General features: G+C 46.2%; 1 protein-coding gene across 1 annotated transcript in view; it reads right to left on the bottom strand.

The window, feature by feature from the left end:
* Positions 1–21,262, bottom strand: part of LOC106613405 (contactin-5) — a 507,858-nt gene that overhangs the window by 100,785 nt on the left and 385,811 nt on the right. The window contains exon 15 of the mRNA XM_045724946.1: positions 2,331–2,451. Within this exon, the coding sequence (XP_045580902.1) occupies positions 2,331–2,451 (121 nt within the window). The remainder of the gene's footprint in view (positions 1–2,330; positions 2,452–21,262) is intronic.

Consider the following 21,262-nt stretch of genomic DNA (forward strand, 5'->3'; position numbering starts at 1 on the left):
TCAACCAAAGATTCACCTTGCCCAGAAGGCCAGCCCAAGGCGGCTCAGGGCTCAACCAAAGATTCACCTTGCCCAGAAGGCCAGCCCAAGGTGGCTCAGGGCTCAATTAAAGATTCACCTTGCCCAGAAGGCCAGCCCAAAGCGGCTCAGGGCTCAACCCCCTTGTTTTCATTCAAAGTTAAAACACAACATAAGAAGTGGGAGGCCTGGAGGCTGACCAGGCTTGCAAATTTGGCCTTCAAATGAACACGAATGAGGGTTTACATTTCAATTACTTTATGATTGTGTAATGGTGTGGATGTGGACCATTCTCCGATTTCAAACTGTCAAACATATGCTTACCTCAGCAGCTTCATCTGAAGTATATGTAATCTTCAAGTGGTGCAACACATACAAACACACACTCCAAATAGTCTGAAGGAGAGGACAGGAGGAGCCGTGAGAAACCAGCTGTAAACAACCTCGCCTGACAGCTGGTGCTGGCCAATGAAAACCAACGCTGTGTATCTCAGAGAAGGGTCCATAAAGGGTCGTATTGAACGTTACATTTGCATTCCGAGGAGGGATATTAATATTTAATATGCATTCTGCGTTGCCATGGGAACCAGCTAACCAGTAGGGGAGGATTGTTTTTTTTTGTTTTTGTCTGGATGAACAGCGTGAAATACGCTTCCCTGTCTGGTCTGCATGGCCCTTAATAGGCTCTGCTCCACAGCAGTCAGTCAGTCATTAAAACCGAGGTGTATGAAATCATCAAACCATCAAATCACTGCACACGAGTGAGTTAATAGAATTTAGGAAATGATTAGGGTGTCATTGAGCTCCATTGGATTCCTGTGTGATTCTCATGTCTATTGAGAGGACTGTGAGCGAGCTGTGTGGCGTGGTGGGTTTAATAAGTAAACTGAACAGTGGAGAATACATCATGGTGGAGTCAGATTCAGACATTAGAGTGTAGCTCAAGGACGGAAGCCCATCTCATCTTTTCACTAACAGAGCCATGCTCTGTGAGTGAGAGCTTGTTAAGGACCCTCCATGGGTGATGCAGCAGGAGACAAAATAGTGACCTGCTGAAACATTCAAACAGGCCAATACTTGGTTCTATTCAAACAAATCCCTCCTCCTGTCCTCCTCCTCCTGTCCTCCTCCTCCTCTTCCACCTGTCCTCCTCTCCTCCTGTCCTCTTCCCCTCCTGTCCTCCTGTCCTCCTCTCCTCCTCCTGTCCTCCTCTCCTCCTCCTGTCCTAAGCCTTCCCTGTAGCTCAGTTGGTAGAGCATGGTGTTTGCAACGCCAGGGTTGTGGGTTCGATTCCCACGGGGGGCCAGCACAGAAAAAAAAAAAAAAATGTATGAAATTGTATGAAATGTATGCATTCACTACTGTAAGTCGCTCTGGACAAGAGCGTCTGCTATATGACTAAAATGTAATGTAAAATGTCCTCCTTCTCTCCCTGTCCTCTTCTCCTCCCCCTGCTGTCCTCATCTCTTCCTCTTCTCCTATTCCTCCCCTTCATCTTACTCATCTGCTGCCACTTCTTCCTTCTCCTCTTCCTGCTCTTCATATTAATCTTCCTCATCATCTTCCTCCTTCTCTTCCTCCTCCTCTTCCTCCTCAACCTAATCTTCTTCATCATCTTCCTCCTCTTTCTCACCCTGCTCATATTCCTCCTCATTTTCATCCTCCTTCTCCTCCTCCTTCTCCTCTTCCTCCATCCCGCCTCATCCCGTCACATTATGAAAGGGGATTTTCAGTCTCATGCCATCACACAGTGTAACCCTCTATGGGTGATGTAGCAGGAGGCAAGCAGTGATCTGTGTCAGATAGGTTGAGTGATAGTATCAGGAGGAGGGTTGAATGTGACCCTAACCACAGGTATAGGATCAATGTACCCTAGCCCCAATCCTAACCTTAACCATTAGAGGATGAAACAAAATATGACCCTGGATCAGGGGATTAGGGGCATTTATTTCTCTCTCTCTCTCTTCTCTCTCTCTTCTCTCTCTCTCTCTCTCTCCTCCCTCTCTCTCTCTCTCTCTCTCTCTCTCTCTCTCTCTCTCTCTCTCTCTCTCTCTCTCCCTCTAATTCTCTCTCTTCTCTCTCTCTCTCTCTCTCTCTCTCCCTCTTCTCCCTCTAATTCTCTCTAAGTGCTACAGTACAGAGACAACCTACAGATTACAAGGGAGTAGGCAGAAACTAGCCCCCTAACTACTAATCCACATTCAGCTTTTTCTCATCCCCCTGATAGTTAAGTTTAGTACTGGGGGTAGGTCTGGGCTGCTTCCCAAATGCCCCATATTCCCTACTGTCCACCCGAGAGATAATGAGCTCACCTCTGACAAGGACTTCAGCCTCAGCAAACACCGTGTCGGCGCTGGTCTGAGCCCGGCAGCTGTATTTCCCAGCATGCTGCAGTAAGATGCTTCTGATCATCAGGTCCACCGTGGAGGACTGCTGCATGACAGGCAGAAAGTCAACAACAACATCAAGTTAGAGAGTGTGTGTGATGTGGGGGTAGAGGGGTATGTTTGTGTGTGTGTGTGTGTGTGTGTGGGGGGAGGGGGGTATGTTTGTGTGTGTATCTGTGTGCACATGTAATATTGTTTGAGTGTGTAACATAAAGTTAGCAGAGAGATATCCAAGTCTGCACCTGAGAAATGTGATGCTGCTAACATCCAGTACCAGGCTCATCTTAAAAGAGATTATTGTCAAGGTCAGGTGGTTGCTTGCTGTTACTTGTCCTCCACTCCTCACTCGTCTTTCTTCACTCTCTCTCTCGAAATGAGAAACGCCTAAGGCAAGACTGGGGCATCATTCAGTCTAAAGACACCTGTTTAGCACGAAACCTGATTACAATGACATCCCATGAAGCAGACAGGTAGGATTCCTGTGTGCCAGGAGACTGCTGTTACTGCTAGCACCTGAGGACTCCAGAGGATGGGTAATAGGATGTCTAGCTATCTGGGAGGATGGGTAATAGGATGTCTAGCTATCTGGGAGGATGGGTAATAGGATGTCTAGCTATCTGGAGACAGGGGGAGGATGGGTAATAGGATGTCTAGCGATCTGGGAGGATGGGTAATAGGATGTCTAGCTATCTGGAGACAGGGGAGGATGGGTAATAGGATGTCTAGCTATCTGGAGACAGCGGAGGATGGGTAATAGGATGTCTAGCTATCTGGAGACAGGGGAGGATGGGTAATAGGATGTCTAGCTATCTGGAGACAGGGGAGGATGGGTAATAGGATGTCTGACTATCCTACCAAAACGGACTATCCTACCGATCTTTGACTTTGGCGATGTCATTTACAAAATAGCCTCCAATACTCTACTCAGCAAATTGGATGTAGTCAATCACAGTGCCATCCGTTTCGTCACCAAAGCCCCATATACTACCCACCACTGCAACCTGTATGCTCTTGTTGGCTGGCCCTCACTTCGTCGCCAAACCCACTGGATCCAGGTAATCGATAAGTCTTTGCTAGGTAACGCCCTGCCTTATCTCAGCTCACTGGTCACTGTAGCACGCACTCCAGCAGGTTTATTTCAATGGTCATCCCCAAAGCCAATTCCTCCTTTGGCTGCCTTTCCTTCCAGTTCTCTGCTGCCAATGACTGGAACGAATTGCAAAAATCACTGAAGCTGGAGACTCATATCTCCCTCACTAACTTTAAGCATCAGCTGTCAGAGCAGCTCACAGATCATTGCACCTGTACACAGCCCATCTGTAAATAGCCCATCCACTTACCTCATCCCCATATTGTTATTGTTTTTGCTCCTTTGAACCCCAGTATCTTTACTTGCACATTCATCTTCTGCACATCTATCACTCCAGTGTTTAATTGCTAAATTGTAATTATTTCGCTACTATTGCCTATTTTTTTTTACCTTTGCCTCTCTAATCTTACTACATGTGCACACACTGTATATAGACTTTCCAATTGTGTTATTGACTGTATATTTGTTTATCCAATGTGTAACTCTGTGTTGTTTGTGTCGCACTGCTTTGCTTTATCTTGGCCAGGTCACAGTTGTACATGACAACTTGTTCTCAACTAGCCTACCTGGTTAAATAAAGGACTTGTTCTCAACTAGCCTACCTGGTTAAATAAAGGACTTGTTCTCAACTAGCCTACCTGGTTAAATAAAGGTGAAATAAAAAAATGAAACAAAAAACAAAGACACAGCGGTTGGAACCGGAAATCTCAAATTTGGACTCATCAGACCAAAGGACAGATTTCCACCGGTCTAATGTACATTGCTCGTGTTTCTTGGCACAATAAAGTCTCTTCTTGTTATTGGTGTCCTTTACTAGTGGTTTCTTTGCAGCAATTCAACCATGGATACCTGATTGATGGAGTCTCCTCTGAACAGTCGATGTTGAGATGTGTCCGTTACTTGAACTATGTGAAGCATTTATTTGGGCTGCAATCTGAGGCTGGTAACTCTAATGAATTTATCCTCTACAGCAGAGGTAACGCTGGGTCTTCCTTTCCTGTGGCGGTCCTCATGAGAACCAGTTTCATCATAGCGCTTGATGGTTTTTGCGACTGCACTTGAAGAAACATTCAAAGTTCTTGACATTTTTCGCATTGACTGACCTTCATGTCTTAAAGTAATGATGGACTGTAATTTATCTTCGCTTATTTGAGCTGTTCTTGCCATAGTATGGACTTGATCAAATTAACAAGGCACACCTGTTAATTAAAATGCATTCCAGGTGACTACCTCAAGAAGCTGGTTGAGAGAATGCCAAGAGTTTGCAAAGCTGTCATCAAGGCAATGGTGGCAACTTTGAAGAATCTCAAATAAAAAATATATTTGATTTGTTTAACACTTTTTTGGTTACTACATGATTCCATATGAGTTATTTCATAGTTTTGATGTCTTTACTATTATTCTACAATGTAGAAAAAAGGTAAAAATAAAGAAAAACCTTTGAATGAGTAGGTGTGTCCAAACTTGACTGGTGCTGTATATTAATTATTTCCAATACTAACAGTGCATTTGCAAAGTAGTCAAAGCCCTTTTTCCACACGTTGTTACGTTACAACCCTAAATAGGATTAAATCAAAACATTTCATCATCAGTCTACAGACCTAATGACAAACTGAAAACAGGTGTTTATAAATGTTTTATATGATGTTTTATATACAGTTGAAGTCGGAAGTTTACATACACGTAGGTTGTAGTTATTAAAACTTGTTTTTCAACCACTCCACAAATGTCTTGTTAACAAACTATAGTTTTGGCAAGTCGGTTAGGACGTCTACTTTGTGCATGACACAAGTCATTTTTCCAACAATTGTTTGCAGACAGGTTACTTCACTTATAATTCACTGTATCACAATTCCAGTGGGTCAGAAGTTTACATAGACTAAGTTGACTGTGCCTTTAAACAGCTTGGAAAATTCCAGAAGATTATGTCATGGCTTTAAAAGCTTCTGATAGGGTAATTGACATAATTTGAGTCAATTGGAGGTTTCCTGTGGATGTATTTCAAGGCCTACCTTCAAACTCAGTGCCTCTTTGCTTGTGTCACGCATCCCATCCCATCGCAATCCCGCACCACGAATGGAGTCAGCTGGAGCAGCTGCCAACCCCTTCCCTCGATGGAGGAACGCGTTCTCCATCACACCTCAGTCCTCCATCGGATCGGATCCGCGATGGACCAAATGATGGAGAGGATGGACCGATGGGAGAGGAGTGGTCTCCTCGGCCCGAAAGCAATTGTGCTTCCGGGTTTGGAGCGGGTAGTCGCACTTCGCTTCGCTCCACAGGTAATATTACATTTCATTACATTACAACGGTTTGATTTGTTTGATCTGAGCAATTTTTTCTTAGCTAGCTACATAGCCGTCTTTGTATCAAAGATAATTGTGTAGTTTCGAGTAATTATCGAGGTTAGCTAGCCAGCCAGCTGTTTTCGTCCTCCTAACTTAGTCAACACTGCTAGCTAGCCAACTAGCCAACTTCTACCAACTAGCAGCACTGTAGAAACTATTACATTACAACGGAACGACTTGATTAGTGTAGTGCTAGCTAGCTACATAGCTGTCTTTGCTGTCTTTGTATCTAAGATAATTGTGTAGTTTAGAGTAATTATCGAGGTTAGCTAGCCAGCCGCGACGCGACGCCGTTGTCCAGACTCCAGACTTAGTCAACACACCTAGTCATCATCAAACCCACTGCTAGCTTGCCAACCTTTACTGACTAGCTGCACTGTAGAAACTAATACATTACAACGGAACGATTTGACTAGTGCAGTGTTAGTTGACTTTGTCATAGTTTGAGAATTGTGTAGTTTGGAGTAATTATCGAGGTTAGCTAGCCAGCTATTTTCGTCCCCCACGACGAAAATAGGTTACCTAGCCAGCTACACGTTCAAACAAAGTCAACAACGCAGCCACTGCTAGCTAGCCTACTTCACCAGCCAGCAGTACTGTATCATCTTCATCATTTTAGTCAATAAAATTTTTGCAACGTAAGCTTAATTTTCTGAACATTCGAGAAGTGTAGTCCACTTGTCATTCCAATCTCCTTTGCATTAGCGTAGCCTCTTCTGTAGCCTGTCAACTATGTGTCTGTCTATCCCTGTTCTCTCCCCTCTGCACAGGCCACACAAACGCTTCACACCGCGTGGCCGCTGCCACTCTAACCTGGTGGTCCCAGCGCGCACGACCCACGTGGAGTTCCAGGTCTCCGGCAGCCTCTGGAACTGCCGGTCTGCGGCCAACAAGGCAGAGTTCATCTCAGCCTATGCTACCCTCCAGCACCTCGACTTCTTGGCACTGACGGAAACATGGATTACCACACTGCTACTCCTACTGCTCTCTCCTCGTCTGCCCACGTGTTCTCGCATACCCCTAGAGCATCTGGCCAGCGGGGTGGTGGCACTGGAATCCTCATCTCTCCCAAGTGGACATTCTCTCTTTCTCCCCTGACCCATCTGTCTATCTCCTCATTTGAATTCCATGCTGTCACAGTTACCAGCCCTTTCAAGCTTAACATCCTTATCATTTATCGCCCTCCAGGTTCCCTTGGAGAGTTCATCAATGAGCTTGACGTCTTGATAAGTTCCTTTCCTGAGGATGGCTCACCTCTCACAGTTCTGGGTGACTTTAACCTCCCCACGTCTACCTTTGACTCATTCCTCTCTGCCTCCTTCTTACCACTCCTCTCCTCTTTTGAAGTCACCCTCTCACCTTCCCCCCCTACTCACAAGGCAGGCAATACGCTTGACCTCATCTTTACAAGATGCTGTTCGTCCACTAATCTCATTGCAACTCCCCTCCAAGTCTCCGACCACTACCTTGTATCCTTTTCCCTCTCGCTCTCATCCAACACTTCTCACTCTGCCCCTACTCGGATGGTATTGCGCCGTCCCAACCTTCGCTCTCTCTCTCTCCCGCTACTCTCTCCTCTTCCATCCTATCATCTCTTCCCTCTGCTCAAACCTTCTCCAACCTATCCCCTGATTCTGCCTCCTCAACCCTCCTCTCCTCCCTTTCTGCATCCTTTGATTCTCTATGTCCCCCTATCCTCCAGGCCGGCTCGGTCCTCCCCTCCTGCTCCGTGGCTCAACGACTCATTGCGAGCTCACAGAACAGGGCTCCGGGCAGCCGAGCGGAAATGGAGGAAAACTCGCCTCCCTGCGGACCTGGCGTCCTTTCACTCCCTCCTCTCTACATTTTCCTCTTCTGTCTCTGCTGCTAAAGCCACTTTCTACCACTCTAAATTCCAAGCATCTGCCTCTAACCCTAGGAAGCTCTTTGCCACCTTCTCCTCCCTCCTGAATCCTCCTCCCCCTCCCCCTCCCTCCTCCCTCTCTGCGGATGACTTCGTCAACCATTTTGAAAAGAAGGTTGACGATATCTGATCCTCGTTTGCTAAGTCAAACGACACCGCTGGTCCTGCTCACACTGCCCTACCCTGTGCTTTGACCTCTTTCTCCCCTCTCTCTCCAGATGAAATCTCGCGTCTTGTGACGGCTGGCCGCCCAACAACCTGCCCACTTGACCCTATCCCCTCCTCTCTTCTCCAGACCATTTCCGGAGACCTTCTCCCCTTCCTCACCTCGCTCATCAACTCATCCTTGACTGCTGGCTACGTCCCTTCCGTCTTCAAGAGAGCGAGAGTTGCACCCCTTCTGAAAAAACCTACACTCGATCCCTCCGAAATCAACAACTACAGACCAGTATCCCTTCTATCTTTTCTCTCCAAAACTCTTGAACGTGCCGTCCTTGGCCAGCTCTCCTGCTATCTCTCTCAGAATGACCTTCTTGATCCAAATCAGTCAGGTTTCAAGACTGGTCATTCAACTGAGACTGCTCTTCTCTGTGTCACGGAGGTTCTCCGCACTGCTGAAGCTAACTCTCTCTCCTCTGCTCTCATCTTCCTAGACCTATCTGCTGCCTTTGATACGGTGAACCATCAGATCCTCCTCTCCACCCTCTCCGAGTTGGGCATCTCCGGCGCGGCCCACGCTTGGATTGCGTCCTACCTGACAGGTCGCTCCTACCAGGTGGCGTGGCGAGAATCTGTCTCCGCACCACGTGCTCTCACCACTAGTGTCCCCAGGGCTCTGTTCTCGGCCCTCTCCTATTCTCGCTATACACCAAGTCACTTGGCTCTGTCATATCCTCACATGGTCTCTCCTATCATTGCTATGCAGACGACACACAATTCATCTTCTCCTTTCCCCCTTCTGATAACCAGGTGGCGAATCGCATCTCTGCATGTCTGGCAGACATATCAGTGTCGATGACAGATCACCACCTCAAGCTGAACCTCGGCAAGACGGAGCTGCTCTTCCTCCCGGAGAAGGACTGCCCGTTCCATGATCTCGCCATCACGGTTGACAACTCCATTGTGTCCTCCTCCCAAAGTGCTAAGAACCTTGGCGTGACCCTGGACAACACCCTGTCGTTCTCTACTAACATCAAGGCGGTGACCCGATCGTGTAGGTTCATGCTCTACAACATGGGTGTCAAACGGGCCAAATAATTATATTTGGCCCGCGAGACAATACCAAATTACTTGTGGAGTCAACGTGGCTGAAAGTAAGGAGTACAACATTAGACGACACTATGAAACGAAACACCATGACAAATACAAGGACCTGGACATGACTCAAAGGAGCCAGAAAGTAGAGGAGATGAAAAGAAGTTTGGTTTCACAACAGAATATGTTCAAAAAAGCCACATCACAAAGTGAGGCTGCTGTAAAGGCTAGTTATATAGTGGCAGCAGAGATCGCAAAATCAGCCCGGCCCTTTAATGAGGGAGAGTTCGTGAAAAAGTGCATGATGAAAGTTTGTGACCTCGTATGCCCAGAGAAAAAGCAAGCATTTTCAAACGTGAGCCTGAGCAGGAACACAGTAGCTGATCGCACATGTGATCTTGCCACCAATCTGTATGACCAGCTGATGGAAAAGGGAAAAGATTTCGTTGCGTTCTCCCTCGCTGTGGATGAGAGCTGCGACGCATCTGATACTGCTCAGCTGTCAGTCTTCATCCGTGGAGTGGACTCAAATCTGTGTGTTACGGAGGAGCTATTGGGATTCAAATCAATGCATGGCACAACCACAGGAAAGGGAAATCTTTGAGGAGGTTTCCAAATGTGTAACTGAAATAAAGCTGCCGTGGGATAAACTCGTTGGATTAACGACAGATGGTGCGCCAGCGATGTGCGGTAAAAGAGTGGACTGGTGGGCATGGTTCGGGAGAAGATGCAGGAAGAGAACTGTGCAGGTGAGCTAACTGTTTACCACTGCATCATACATCAGGAATCACTGTGTGCCAAAGCCCTAAAGATGGAACATGTTATGACCACAGTAACACAGGTAGTTAACCTGTTAGGGCTAGGGGGCAGTATTGACACGGCTGGATAAAAAAACATACCCGATTTAATCTGGTTACCACTCCTACCCAGTAACTAGAATATGCATATACTTATTACATATGGATAGAAAACACCCTACATTTTCTAAAACTGTTTGAATGGTGTCTGTGAGTATAACAGAACTCATTTGGCAGGCAAAACCCTGAGACATTTTCTGACAGGAAGTGGATACCTAATGTGTTGTATTGCCTTTAAACCTATCCCATTGAAAAACACAGGGGCTGAGGAATATTTTGGCACTTCCTATTGCTTCCACTAGATGTCACCAGCCTTTACAAAGTGTTTTGAGTCTTCTGGAGGGAGATCTGACCGAACAAGAGCCATGGAACGATGATGGCCCATTAGACACCTGGCGCGCGAGTTCATGTTGGGTACCCTCGTTCCAATACGTTATAAAAGAGTATGCATTCGTCCACCTTGAATATTATTCATGTTCTGGTTAAAAAAGGCCCTAATGATTTATGCTATACAACGTTTGACATGTTTGAACGAACGTAAATATATTTTTTCCCCTCGTTCATGACGAGAAGTCCGGCTGGCTTAGATCATGTGCTAACAAGACTGAGATTTTTGGACATAAATGATGAGCTTTTTTGAACAAAACTACATTCGTTATGGACCTGTGATACCTGGAAGTGACATCTGATGAAGAGAATCAAAGGTAATGGATTATTTACATAGTATTTTCGATTTTAGATCTTTTTTATGCTTTCGCCGTAAAACCTTTTTGAAATCGTAAAACGTGGTTAGATTAAGGAGATGTTTATCTTTCAAAGGGTGTAAAATAGTTGTATGTTTGAAAAATTTGAATTTTGACATTTATTTGGATTCAAATTTGCCGCTCTTGAAATGCACCTGCTGTTGATGGAGTGCACCACGGGTGGCACGCTAGCGTCCCACCTAGCCCATAGAGGTTAACTTTATAAGAGCCAAAGGTCTGAATCACCGCCAGTTTACATTTTTTCTAGAGGAGTGTGGTTCGGAATACGCAGACTGTACAGATGTTTCGAGCTGCGTGAGGAAATATGTCAATTCCTGGAAACCAAAGGGAAGGATACAGCAGAGCTCCGGGAGCAAAAGTTTCTGTGTGAGCTGGCCTTTCTCTGTGACATCTCGAGCCATCTCGATGCGCTGAACCTGCAGCTTCAGGGGCGGGGCGCATCATCACAGACATGTACGCTGCAGTGAGGGCCTTTAAAACTAAACTGTGCCTGTGGGAGAATCAGATGCTGCAAGGAAACCCTTGCCATTTTCCCTGCTGCCAAACCATAAAAGCGCAGATCTCTACCGCCGTGTTCCCATGCGCACAGTTTGCTGAAAAACTCAGTGTTCTCTCCGCTGAGTTTGGCCGGCGATTTGCCGACTTCGATGTCCAGAAATGTAGGTTTGAACTGCTTAGTAATCCCTTCGCAGTTGATGTGGAAAATGCACCAACCAACATCCAAATGGAGCTGATTGAACTCGTTGCAACGACACGCTGAAGTCAAAGTATGATGCTGTGGGCGCCGCACAGTTTCCACGGTTCATCCCTGACACAATGCCTCAGCTCCGCACCCAAGCTGCTCAGATGCTCTCCATGTTCGGCAGCACTTATCTATGCGAGCAACTTTTCTCCTCGATGAAGATGACCAAAACAACTCACAGGAGACGTCTGACTGATGAACACCTGCGCTCGATACTGAGGATTTCTTCAGCTCAGAGCCTGAGCCCAGACATTGATGAACTAGCATCCAAGAAGAGATGCCAGGTATCTGGCTTGGGCACATCAGATTAGATCAGTGTGCAATAATTAACGTTTTCTTTGTGCACTTTTTCTTGCTACAAGGCATGGGCTTGAATGGTTGATTGATTTATTATCATTTTATTTGTAAAATTATTAGCCAGTGGAAAAAGTTTATTTTGGTATTTAAATCAGAAGGCTGCAAATAGAAAAGAGGAATACAATTTTTATTTACATTTTATTTATTTAATAAATGAATGCCATTGATGTGTTTTTTCATTTGAAATTCGATTTTGCATGTCTCCACTATTAAATGATATATTGTATGGTAATAAGCGATGCTTGTTCCATATTCAATGTTAAAGCAAAACTTGTTTGGGTCCATATTAAAAGGTTCATTTGTTCAATGTTGGCCCGCGACTTTGTTCAGGTTTTACATTTTGGCCCACTGGGTATTTGAGTTTGACACCCCTGCTCTACAACATTCGCAGAGTACGACCCTGCCTCACACAGGAAGCGGCGCAGGTCCTAATCCAGGCACTTGTCATCTCCCGTCTGGATTACTGCAACTCGCTGCTGGCTGGGCTCCCTGCCTGTGCCATTAAACCCCTACAACTCATCCAGAACGCCGCAGCCCGTCTGGTGTTCAACCTTCCCAAGTTCTCTCACGTCACCCCGCTCCTCCGCTCTCTCCACTGGCTTCCTGTTGAAGCTCGCATCCGCTACAAGACCATGGTGCTTGCCTACGGAGCTGTGAGGGGAACGGCACCTCCGTACCTTCAGGCTCTGATCAGGCCCTACACCCAAACAAGGGCACTACGCTCATCCACCTCTGGCCTGCTCGCCTCCCTACCTCTGAGGAAGCACAGTTCCCGCTCAGCCCAGTCAAAACTGTTCGCTGCTCTGGCACCCCAATGGTGGAACAAGCTCCCTCACGACGCCAGGACAGCGGAGTCAATCACCACCTTCCGGAGACACCTGAAACCCCACCTCTTTAACCTCTATGGGCTAGGTGGGACGCTAGCGTGCCACCCGTGGTGCACTCCATCAACAGCAGGTGCATTTCAAGAGCGGCAAATTTGAATCCAAATAAATGTCAAAATTCAAATTTTTCAAACATACAACTATTTTACACCCTTTGAAAGATAAACATCTCCTTAATCTAACCACGTTTTACGATTTCAAAAAGGTTTTACGGCGAAAGCATAAATTTAGAGTATGTTAGGACAGTACATTTACAAGAGTTGTGTGTAATGTTTTGTCAATTCAAAGACTGGGTCACCAAAACCATAAAACCAGCTAAAATGATGCACTAACCTTTTACAATCTCCATCAGATGACACTCCTAGGACATTATGTTAGACAATGCATGCATTTTTAGTTCTATCAAGTTCATATTTATATCCAAAAACAGCGTTTTACTATGGCATTGATGTTGAGGAAATCGTTTCCCTCCAATAACCGGCAGTCAAGTCAGCATCACAAATGAAATAATAAAAATTAGAAAACATTGGTAAAATATTATATTGTCATTTAAAGAATTATAGATTTACATCTCTTGAACGCAATCAACTTGCCAGATTTAAAAATAACCTTACTGGGAAATCACACTTTGCAATAATCTGAGCACTGCGCCCAGAAAAATACGCGTTGCGATACAGACTAGACGTCATGTTGGGGAGATCTAAAATCGAAAATACTATGTAAATAATCCATTACCTTTGATTCTCTTCATCAGATGTCACTTCCAGGTATCACAGGTCCATAACGAATGTAGTTTTGTTCAAAAAAGCTCATCATTTATGTCCAAAAATCTCCGTCTTGTTAGCACATGATCTAAGCCAGCCGGACTTTCGTCATGAACGAGGGGAAAACATATATTTACGTTCGTTCAAACATGTCAAACGTTGTATAGCATAAATCATTAGGGCCTTTTTAACCAGAACATGAATAATATTCAAGGTGGACGAATGCATACTCTTTTATAACGTATTGGAACGAGGGTACCCAACATGAACTCGCGCGCCAGGTGTCTAATGGGCCATCATCGTTCCATGGCTCTTGTTCTGTCAGATCTCCCTCCAGAAGACTCAAAACACTTTGTAAAGGCTGGTGACATCTAGTGGAAGCAATGGGAAGTGCCAAAATATTCCTCAGCCCCTGTGTTTTTCAATGGGATAGGTTTAAAGGTAATACAACACATCAGGTATCCACTTCCTGTCAGAAAATGTCTCATGGTTTTGCCTGCCAAATGAGTTCTGTTATACTCACAGACACCATTCAAACAGTTTTAGAAAATTTAGGGTGTTTTCTATCCATATGTAATAAGTATATGCATATTCTAGTTACTGGGTAGGAGTGGTAACCAGATTAAATCGGGTATGTTTTTTTATCCAGCCGTGTCAATACTGCCCCCTAGCCCTAACAGGTTAAAAGATTTAGATGCACTATTGTAAAGTGGTTGTTCCACTGGATATCATAAGGTGAATCCACCAATTTGTAAGTCGCTCTGGATAAGAGCGTCTGCTAAATGACTTAAATGTAAATGTCAATTGTGATCAGCCAGCCAGGGGACCCCCAGCACCACCGGAAATGCAGGCGAATTGATAAGGAAGAGACTAATTCGCTCCTTATGATTCCCCTGCCTTACCATATCCAGTGGAACTGTGGCCTCCCCCAATCCCCGCATTTCGTGGAAACAGGGGGTTCTCCAGGGGTGGTCAGAGGAGTGTTCAGAGAGGTGTATAAGAGTTTCCATAGGTGCCACGTCGGTGGAGAGTCCTGACCAGGTTTCCACCGTGCGCATTCCCCCTGAATACGCCGATTTGGCAATTGCTTTCTGTAAGAAGAGGGCGACCAAATTACCACCTCATCGACAGGGGGATTGTGCGATAAACCTCCAGGTAAACGCTGCGCTTCCCAAGAGTCACGTGTACCCATTGTCCCAGGAGGAGACGTTGGCTATGGAGACATATGTCACGGAATCTCTGGGACAGGGGTACATTCGGCCCTCCATCTCACCCGTCTCCTCGAGTATCTTTTTTGTGAGGAAAAAGGAGGTCTAAATGCTATCACGGTGGGGTTTAGTTACCCGCTACCTCTCATCGCTACGGCGGTGGAATCATTTCACGGAGCAAGATTCTTCACAAAACTGGACCTCAAGAGCGCGTATAACCTGGTGCGTATCCGAGGGGGAGACGAGTGGAAAACCGCATTTAGTACCACATCGGGCCATTATGAGTACCTCGTCATGCCGTATGGGTTAAAGAATGCTCCAGCCATCTTTCAATCCTTTGTAGACGAGATTCTCAGGGACCTGCACGGGAAAGGCGTGGTTGTCTATATCGGTGATATTCTGATATATTTACATTTACATTTTACATTTACGTCATTTAGCAGACGCTCTTATCAAGAGCGACTTACAAATTGGTGCATTCACCTTAAGATATCCAGTGGAACAACCACTTTACAATAGTACATCTATATCTTTTTTTTTGGGGGGGGGGGGTTAGAAGGATTACTATATCCTATCCCAGGTATTCCTTAAAGAGGTGGGGTTTCAGGTGTCACCGGAAGGTGGTGATTGACTCCGCTGTCCTGGCGTCGTGAGGGAGCTTGTTCCACCATTGGGGTGCCAGTGCAGCGAACAGTTTTGACTGGGCTGAGCAGGAACTGTGCTTCCGCAGAGGTAGGGAGGCCAGCAGGCCAGAGGTGGATGAACGTAGTGCCCTTGTTTGGGTGTAGGGCCTGATCAGAGCCTGAAGGTACGGAGGTGCCGTTCCCCTCACAGCTCCGTAGGCAAGCACCATGGTCTTGTAGCGGATATTCCGCCACATGATGAGTACCTCGTCATGCCGTATGGGTTGAAAAATGCTCCAGCCGTCTTTCAAACCTTTGTAGACGAGATTCTCAGGGACCTGCACGGGCAGGGCGTGATTGTCTATATCGATGATATTCTGATATATTCCGCCACCCATGCCACGCATGTGTCTCTGGTGCGCAAGGTGCTTGGGAGACTGCTGGAGCATGACCTATACGTCAAGGCTGAGAAGTGTGTGTTATCCAAACGAGCCGTCTCCTTCCTGGGTTATCGCATTTCCACCACGGGGGTGGTGATGGAGTGTGACCGCGTTAAGGCCGTGTGTAATTGGCCGATTCCCACCACGGTGAAGGAGGTGCAGCGGTTCTTAGGGTTTGCCAATTACTACCGGAGGTATATCCGGGGTTTTGGCCAGGTAGCGGCTCCCATTACCTCACTGCTGAAGGGGGGAGCCGTATTGCCAGGACCGGCCCGGGGAGTGGGCGAGGTACATTCCATGGGCAGAGTTGGCCCAGAACTCACTTCGTCACTCCTCCACTAAGACGCACTCACTAAGGTGAGTGGACGGCAGAAGAAGAGCGCTGACCAGCACCGCAGTGAGACCCCTGTGTTTGCACCAGGGGATCGAGTCTGGCTCTCGGCTCGAAACCTGCCCCTCCGCTTGCCCTGCCGGAAGCTGGGCCCGCAGTGTGTAGGGCCGTTTAAAGTCCTGAGGAGGATAAACGAGGTGTGTTACAACTTCCGTCTTACTACCGTATTAATCCCTCGTTTCATGTGTCTCTCCTCAGGCCGGTGGTAGCTGGTCCCATGCAGGAAGGTGAAGTGCCGGAGGTCCCTCTGGACATTGGGGGGTCCCCGGCATACACCATACGGGCCATTCTGGACTTGAGACGCTGGGTGAGGGGCCTGCAGTACCTCGTGGACTGGGAGGGGTACGGCCCGGAGGAGAGATGCTGGGTACCCGTGGAGGATGTCTTGGACCCGTCCCTGTTGAGGGATTTCCATCGCCTCCACCCGGATCGCCCTGAGCCTCGCCCTCCGGGTCACCCTCGAGGCCGGTGTCGGCGCGCTGCGGGAGCCGCGCGTCAGGGGGGGGGTACTGTCATGACTCCTACCGAAGGTGGCTCCCCCTCCTGCTCGGGTGGCGCTCAGCAGTCGTCGTTACCGGCCTACTAGCTGCCACTGATCCTTTATTGTTTCCCCCCTTTCCGTTATTGTTTGCACCTGTTCTGTGTTGGGCTTATTAGCGGGGCCAGTAGGCCCGCCTGCTCTTTGTGCGGGATTGTTACTCTGTAATTTTGCTTGTGTACACGCTGATTGTGTTTTGCTTTAGTGCGTGGTTTTGCGCCGACTGTTTAGGTCCCCTGTGTTTGGGGCACTTTGTTTTGTGTGCGCTCTGTTCACTGTTGGGGTGACTTGTGTTTCGCCGTTGTGCTCATTAAAAGTCACTACCCTGTATCGCTGCTTCCTGCGCTTGATTCCTCACCCACTACGCCCAAACCTTACAGCTTGACATCATGGGAAAAACAAAAGAAAATCAGCCAACATCTCAAAAAAACAATTTTAGACCTCCACAAGTCTGGTTCATCCTTGGGAGCAATTTCCAAACATCTGAAGGTACCATGTTCATCTGTACAAACAATAGTACGCAAGTATAAACACCATGGGAACAAGCAGCCGTCATAATGCTCAGGAAGGAGACGCATTCTGTCTCCTAGAGATGAACGCACTTTGGTGCGAAAAGTGCAAATCGATCCCAGAACAACAGCGAAGGACCTTGTGAAGATGCTGGAGGAAACAGGTACAAAATTATTTATATCCACAGTAAAACGAGTCCTATACCGACATAACCTGAAAGGCCGCTCAGCAAGGAAGAAGCCACTGCTCCAAAATCATATTTTCTGGAGAAATATCCTCTGGTCTGATGAAACAAAAATAGAACTGTTTGGCCATAATTACCATAGTTATGTTTGGAGGAAAAAGGGGGAGACTTGCAAGCCGAAGAACACCATCCCAACCGTGAAGCACAGCGGTGGCAGCATCATGTTGTGGGGGTGCTTTGCTGCAGGAGGGACTGGTGCACTTCACAAAATAGATGGCATAATGAGGGGGGAAAATGATGTGGATATATTGAAACAACATCTCAAGACATCAGTCAGGAAGTTAAAGCTTGGTCACAAATGGGCCTTCCAAATGGACAATGACCACAAACATACTTCTAAAGTTGTGGCTTAAGGTCAACAAAGTCATGGTATTGGAGTGGCCATCACAAAGCCCTGACCTCAACCCTGTAGAAAATTTGTGGGCAGAACTGAAAAAGCGTGTGCGAGCAAGGAGGCCTACAAAACTGACTCAGTTAAACCAGCTCTGTTAGGAGGAATGGGCCAAAATCCACCCGACTTATTGTGGGAAGCTTGTGGAAGGCTTCCCGAAAAGTTTGACCCAAGTTAAACAATTTAAAGTAAATGCTACCAAGTACTAATTGAGTGTATGTAAACTTCTGACCCACTGGGAATGTGATGAAAGAAATAAAAGCTGAAATAAATCATTCTCTCTACTATTATTCTGACATTTCACATTCTTAAAATAAGTGGCCATCCTAACTGACCTAAAACAGGGAATTTTTACCAGGATTAAATGTCAGAAATGGTGAAAAACGGAGTTTAAATGTATTTGGCTAAGGTGTATGTAAACTTCCGACTTCAACTGTATTTTAATAAGATATTGCTTTTTTTATTTAAAAAACCCCCGGAAATACCTTATTTACATAGGTATTCAGACCCTTTGCTTTGAGACTCTAAATTGAGCTCAGGGGCATGCTGTTTCCATTCATCATACTTTGCACAACTTGATTGGAGTTCCCCTGTGGTAAATTCAATTGATTGGACAGTCACCTCCCTGACCAAGGCCCTTTTCCACCGATTGCTCAGTTTGTCCGGGCAGCCAGCTCTTGGAAGAGTCTTGTTGGTTCCAAACGTCTTCCATTTAAAAATGATGGAGGCCACTGTGTTCTTGGGGACTTTCAATGCTGCAGTTATTTTTTGGCACCTTTGGTTCCTTCCCCAGATCTGTGCCTCAACACTATCCTGTCTCGGAGCTCTACGGACAATTCCTTCTACCTCATGGATTGTTTTTTGTTTTTTGCTTTGACATTCACTATCATCTGTGGGACCTTACATGCAGTATACTCTACAACATCATCTCCATGGTGTGTCAAGCAACATCAGACAGTTTGAGATGAGATGAAGGATCTTTATTTGAGATAGTTTGCTACAGCAGGAAAATAATCCTGTATCAACAGGAAATGTGAAATATTATGTGAATTATAATTAATGGACATTTTTGTAAGGGTTGATACCTTTTTCGTAAGGGAAAATCAAGTCTGAAATTTAAAAGTGGAAATTAACAATAGACCAACTACAGAAGCGTTTTTAAACATCAAATGCATTACATGTTTTAGGGTGTATCAAGCATTATAATTCCAATCAGAGTTCGAATGTTTCTTACATTGTATTTTTTTCATTTGGTCCAGTTGGTTTTTTATTGGCAACTGTCACGAACTAAAATGCCTAAAGAAAAATCACGTTTCATGCAAGTCATTTTTTTATTGTAGAAAAATAAACCTATGATTATCTTGAAGCATAACTTGTTTGTCCCAAACTTGATACTGTATTACTTTCACGTTGGTCTTCCAAGAACCACGGAGTTAAGTACACTCCGTAGTGTGGGTAGTATTCAGTCCAAACAAACCGAAGGGTAGAAACCCGCCAGAGTTTGGAAAAACCGCTCCAAACCAATTTGGTGTAAAATACCAGTTAAAGAAAAGTTATCCTGCAACAGGTTTATCAAATTAAGATCCTACATCTGTATGAAACCCTGCATCTCACCTTTAGTTTCAGTACCTAATATGGCAGAAACATAAGTACTAACTGTGTACCTTCATTATATGCAGTTTTAATGGTTTCTAATTCAGGGAAAGGGAAACGTAGAGTATGTGTCTACCGGTATGGATTCATCAAATCTATTTTAGTTTATTTTAGCTCTCCTGTCAAACAGCCCATCTCTTCTACATACAGCACATGCTCTTTAGTTTCATTAACATCTCTCCATCTTTATTACCCAGAGTCTAATCAAGGGTTAATAAATTAGCCAACCCCATCTCATCATCTGACTGCCAGCTTTTTAAAACTTAGCCATCCCAATTACTGAGCTCAATGAGTCCTTCATAGCTCAGCAATGATAAGTGAAGATGGTATAAAATTAACAATATTAAAAGCATAAGCCAGAAGGAAGAGGCAGAGAGGCAGATCTGTCTGAAATGCGCTAGTGAGGTGTGAGTTGCTGCTGAATGGGAGCCAATGGCATTAGGCCTGGAAGGAGAACAGGGACATTCATCCCCATTAGGACAGAGAGGAGAACAGGGAGATTCATCCCCATTAGGACAGGGAGGAGAACAGGGAGATTCATCCCCATTAGGACAGGGAGGAGAACAGGGAGGTTCATCCCCATTAGGACAGGGAGGAGAACAGGGAGATTCATCCCCATTAGGACAGGGAGGAGAACAGGGAGATTCATCCCCATTAGGACAGGGAGAACAGGGAGATTCATCCCCATTAGGACAGGGAGGAGAACAGGGAGATTCATCCCCATTAGGACAGGGAGGAGAACAGGGAGATTCATCCTCATTAGGACAGGGTGGAGAACAGGGAGATTCATCCCCATTAGGACAGGGAGGAGAACAGGGAGATTCATCCCCATTAGGACAGGGTTGAGAACAGGGAGATTCATCCCCATTAGGACAGGGTTGAGAACAGGGAGATTCATCCCCATTAGGACAGGGAGAACAGGGAGATTCATCCCCATTAGGACAGGGAGGAGAACAGGGAGATTCATCCCCATTAGGACAGGGAGGAGAACAGGGAGATTCATCCCCATTAGGACAGGGAGGAGACAGGGAGATTCATCCCCATTAGGACAGGGAGGAGAACAGGGAGATTCATCCCCATTAGGACAGGGATGAGAACAGGGAGATTCATCCCCATTAGGACAGGGAGGAGAACAGGGAGATTCATCCCCATTAGGACAGGAAGGAGAACAGGGAGATTCATCCCCATTAGGACAGGGAGGAGAACAGGGAGATTCATCCCCATTAGGACAGAGAGGAGAACAGGGAGATTCATCCCCATTAGGACAGGGAGGAGAACAGGGAGATTCATCCCCATTAGGACAGGGAGGAGAACAGGGAGATTCATCCCCATTAGGACAGGGAGAACAGGGAGGTTCATCCCCATTAGGACAGGGAGGAGAACAGGGATATTCATCCCCATTAGGACAGGGAGGAGAACAGGGAGATTTATCCCCATTAGGACAGGGAGGAGAACAGGGAGATTCATCCCCATTAGGACAGGGAGGAGAACAGGGAGATTCATCCCCATTAGGACAGGGAGGAGAACAGGGAGATTCATCCCCATTAGGACAGGGAGGAGAACAGGGAGATTCATCCCCATTAGGACAGGGAGGAGAACAGGGAGATTCATCCCCATTAGGACAGAGAGGAGAACAGGGAGATTCATCCCCATTAGGACAGGGAGGAGAACAGGGAGATTCATCCCCATTAGGACAGGGAGGAGAACAGGGAGATTCATCCCCATTAGGACAGGGAGGAGAACAGGGAGATTCATCCCCATTAGGACAGAGAGGAGAACAGGGAGATTCATCCCCATTAGGACAGGGAGAACAGGGAGATTCATCCCCATTAGGACAGGGAGGAGAACAGGGAGATTCATCCCCATTAGGACAGGGAGAACAGGGAGATTCATCCC

Source organism: Salmo salar, chromosome ssa09, assembly GCF_905237065.1.
Source record: "Salmo salar chromosome ssa09, Ssal_v3.1, whole genome shotgun sequence".
Classification (NCBI taxonomy): domain Eukaryota; kingdom Metazoa; phylum Chordata; class Actinopteri; order Salmoniformes; family Salmonidae; genus Salmo; species Salmo salar.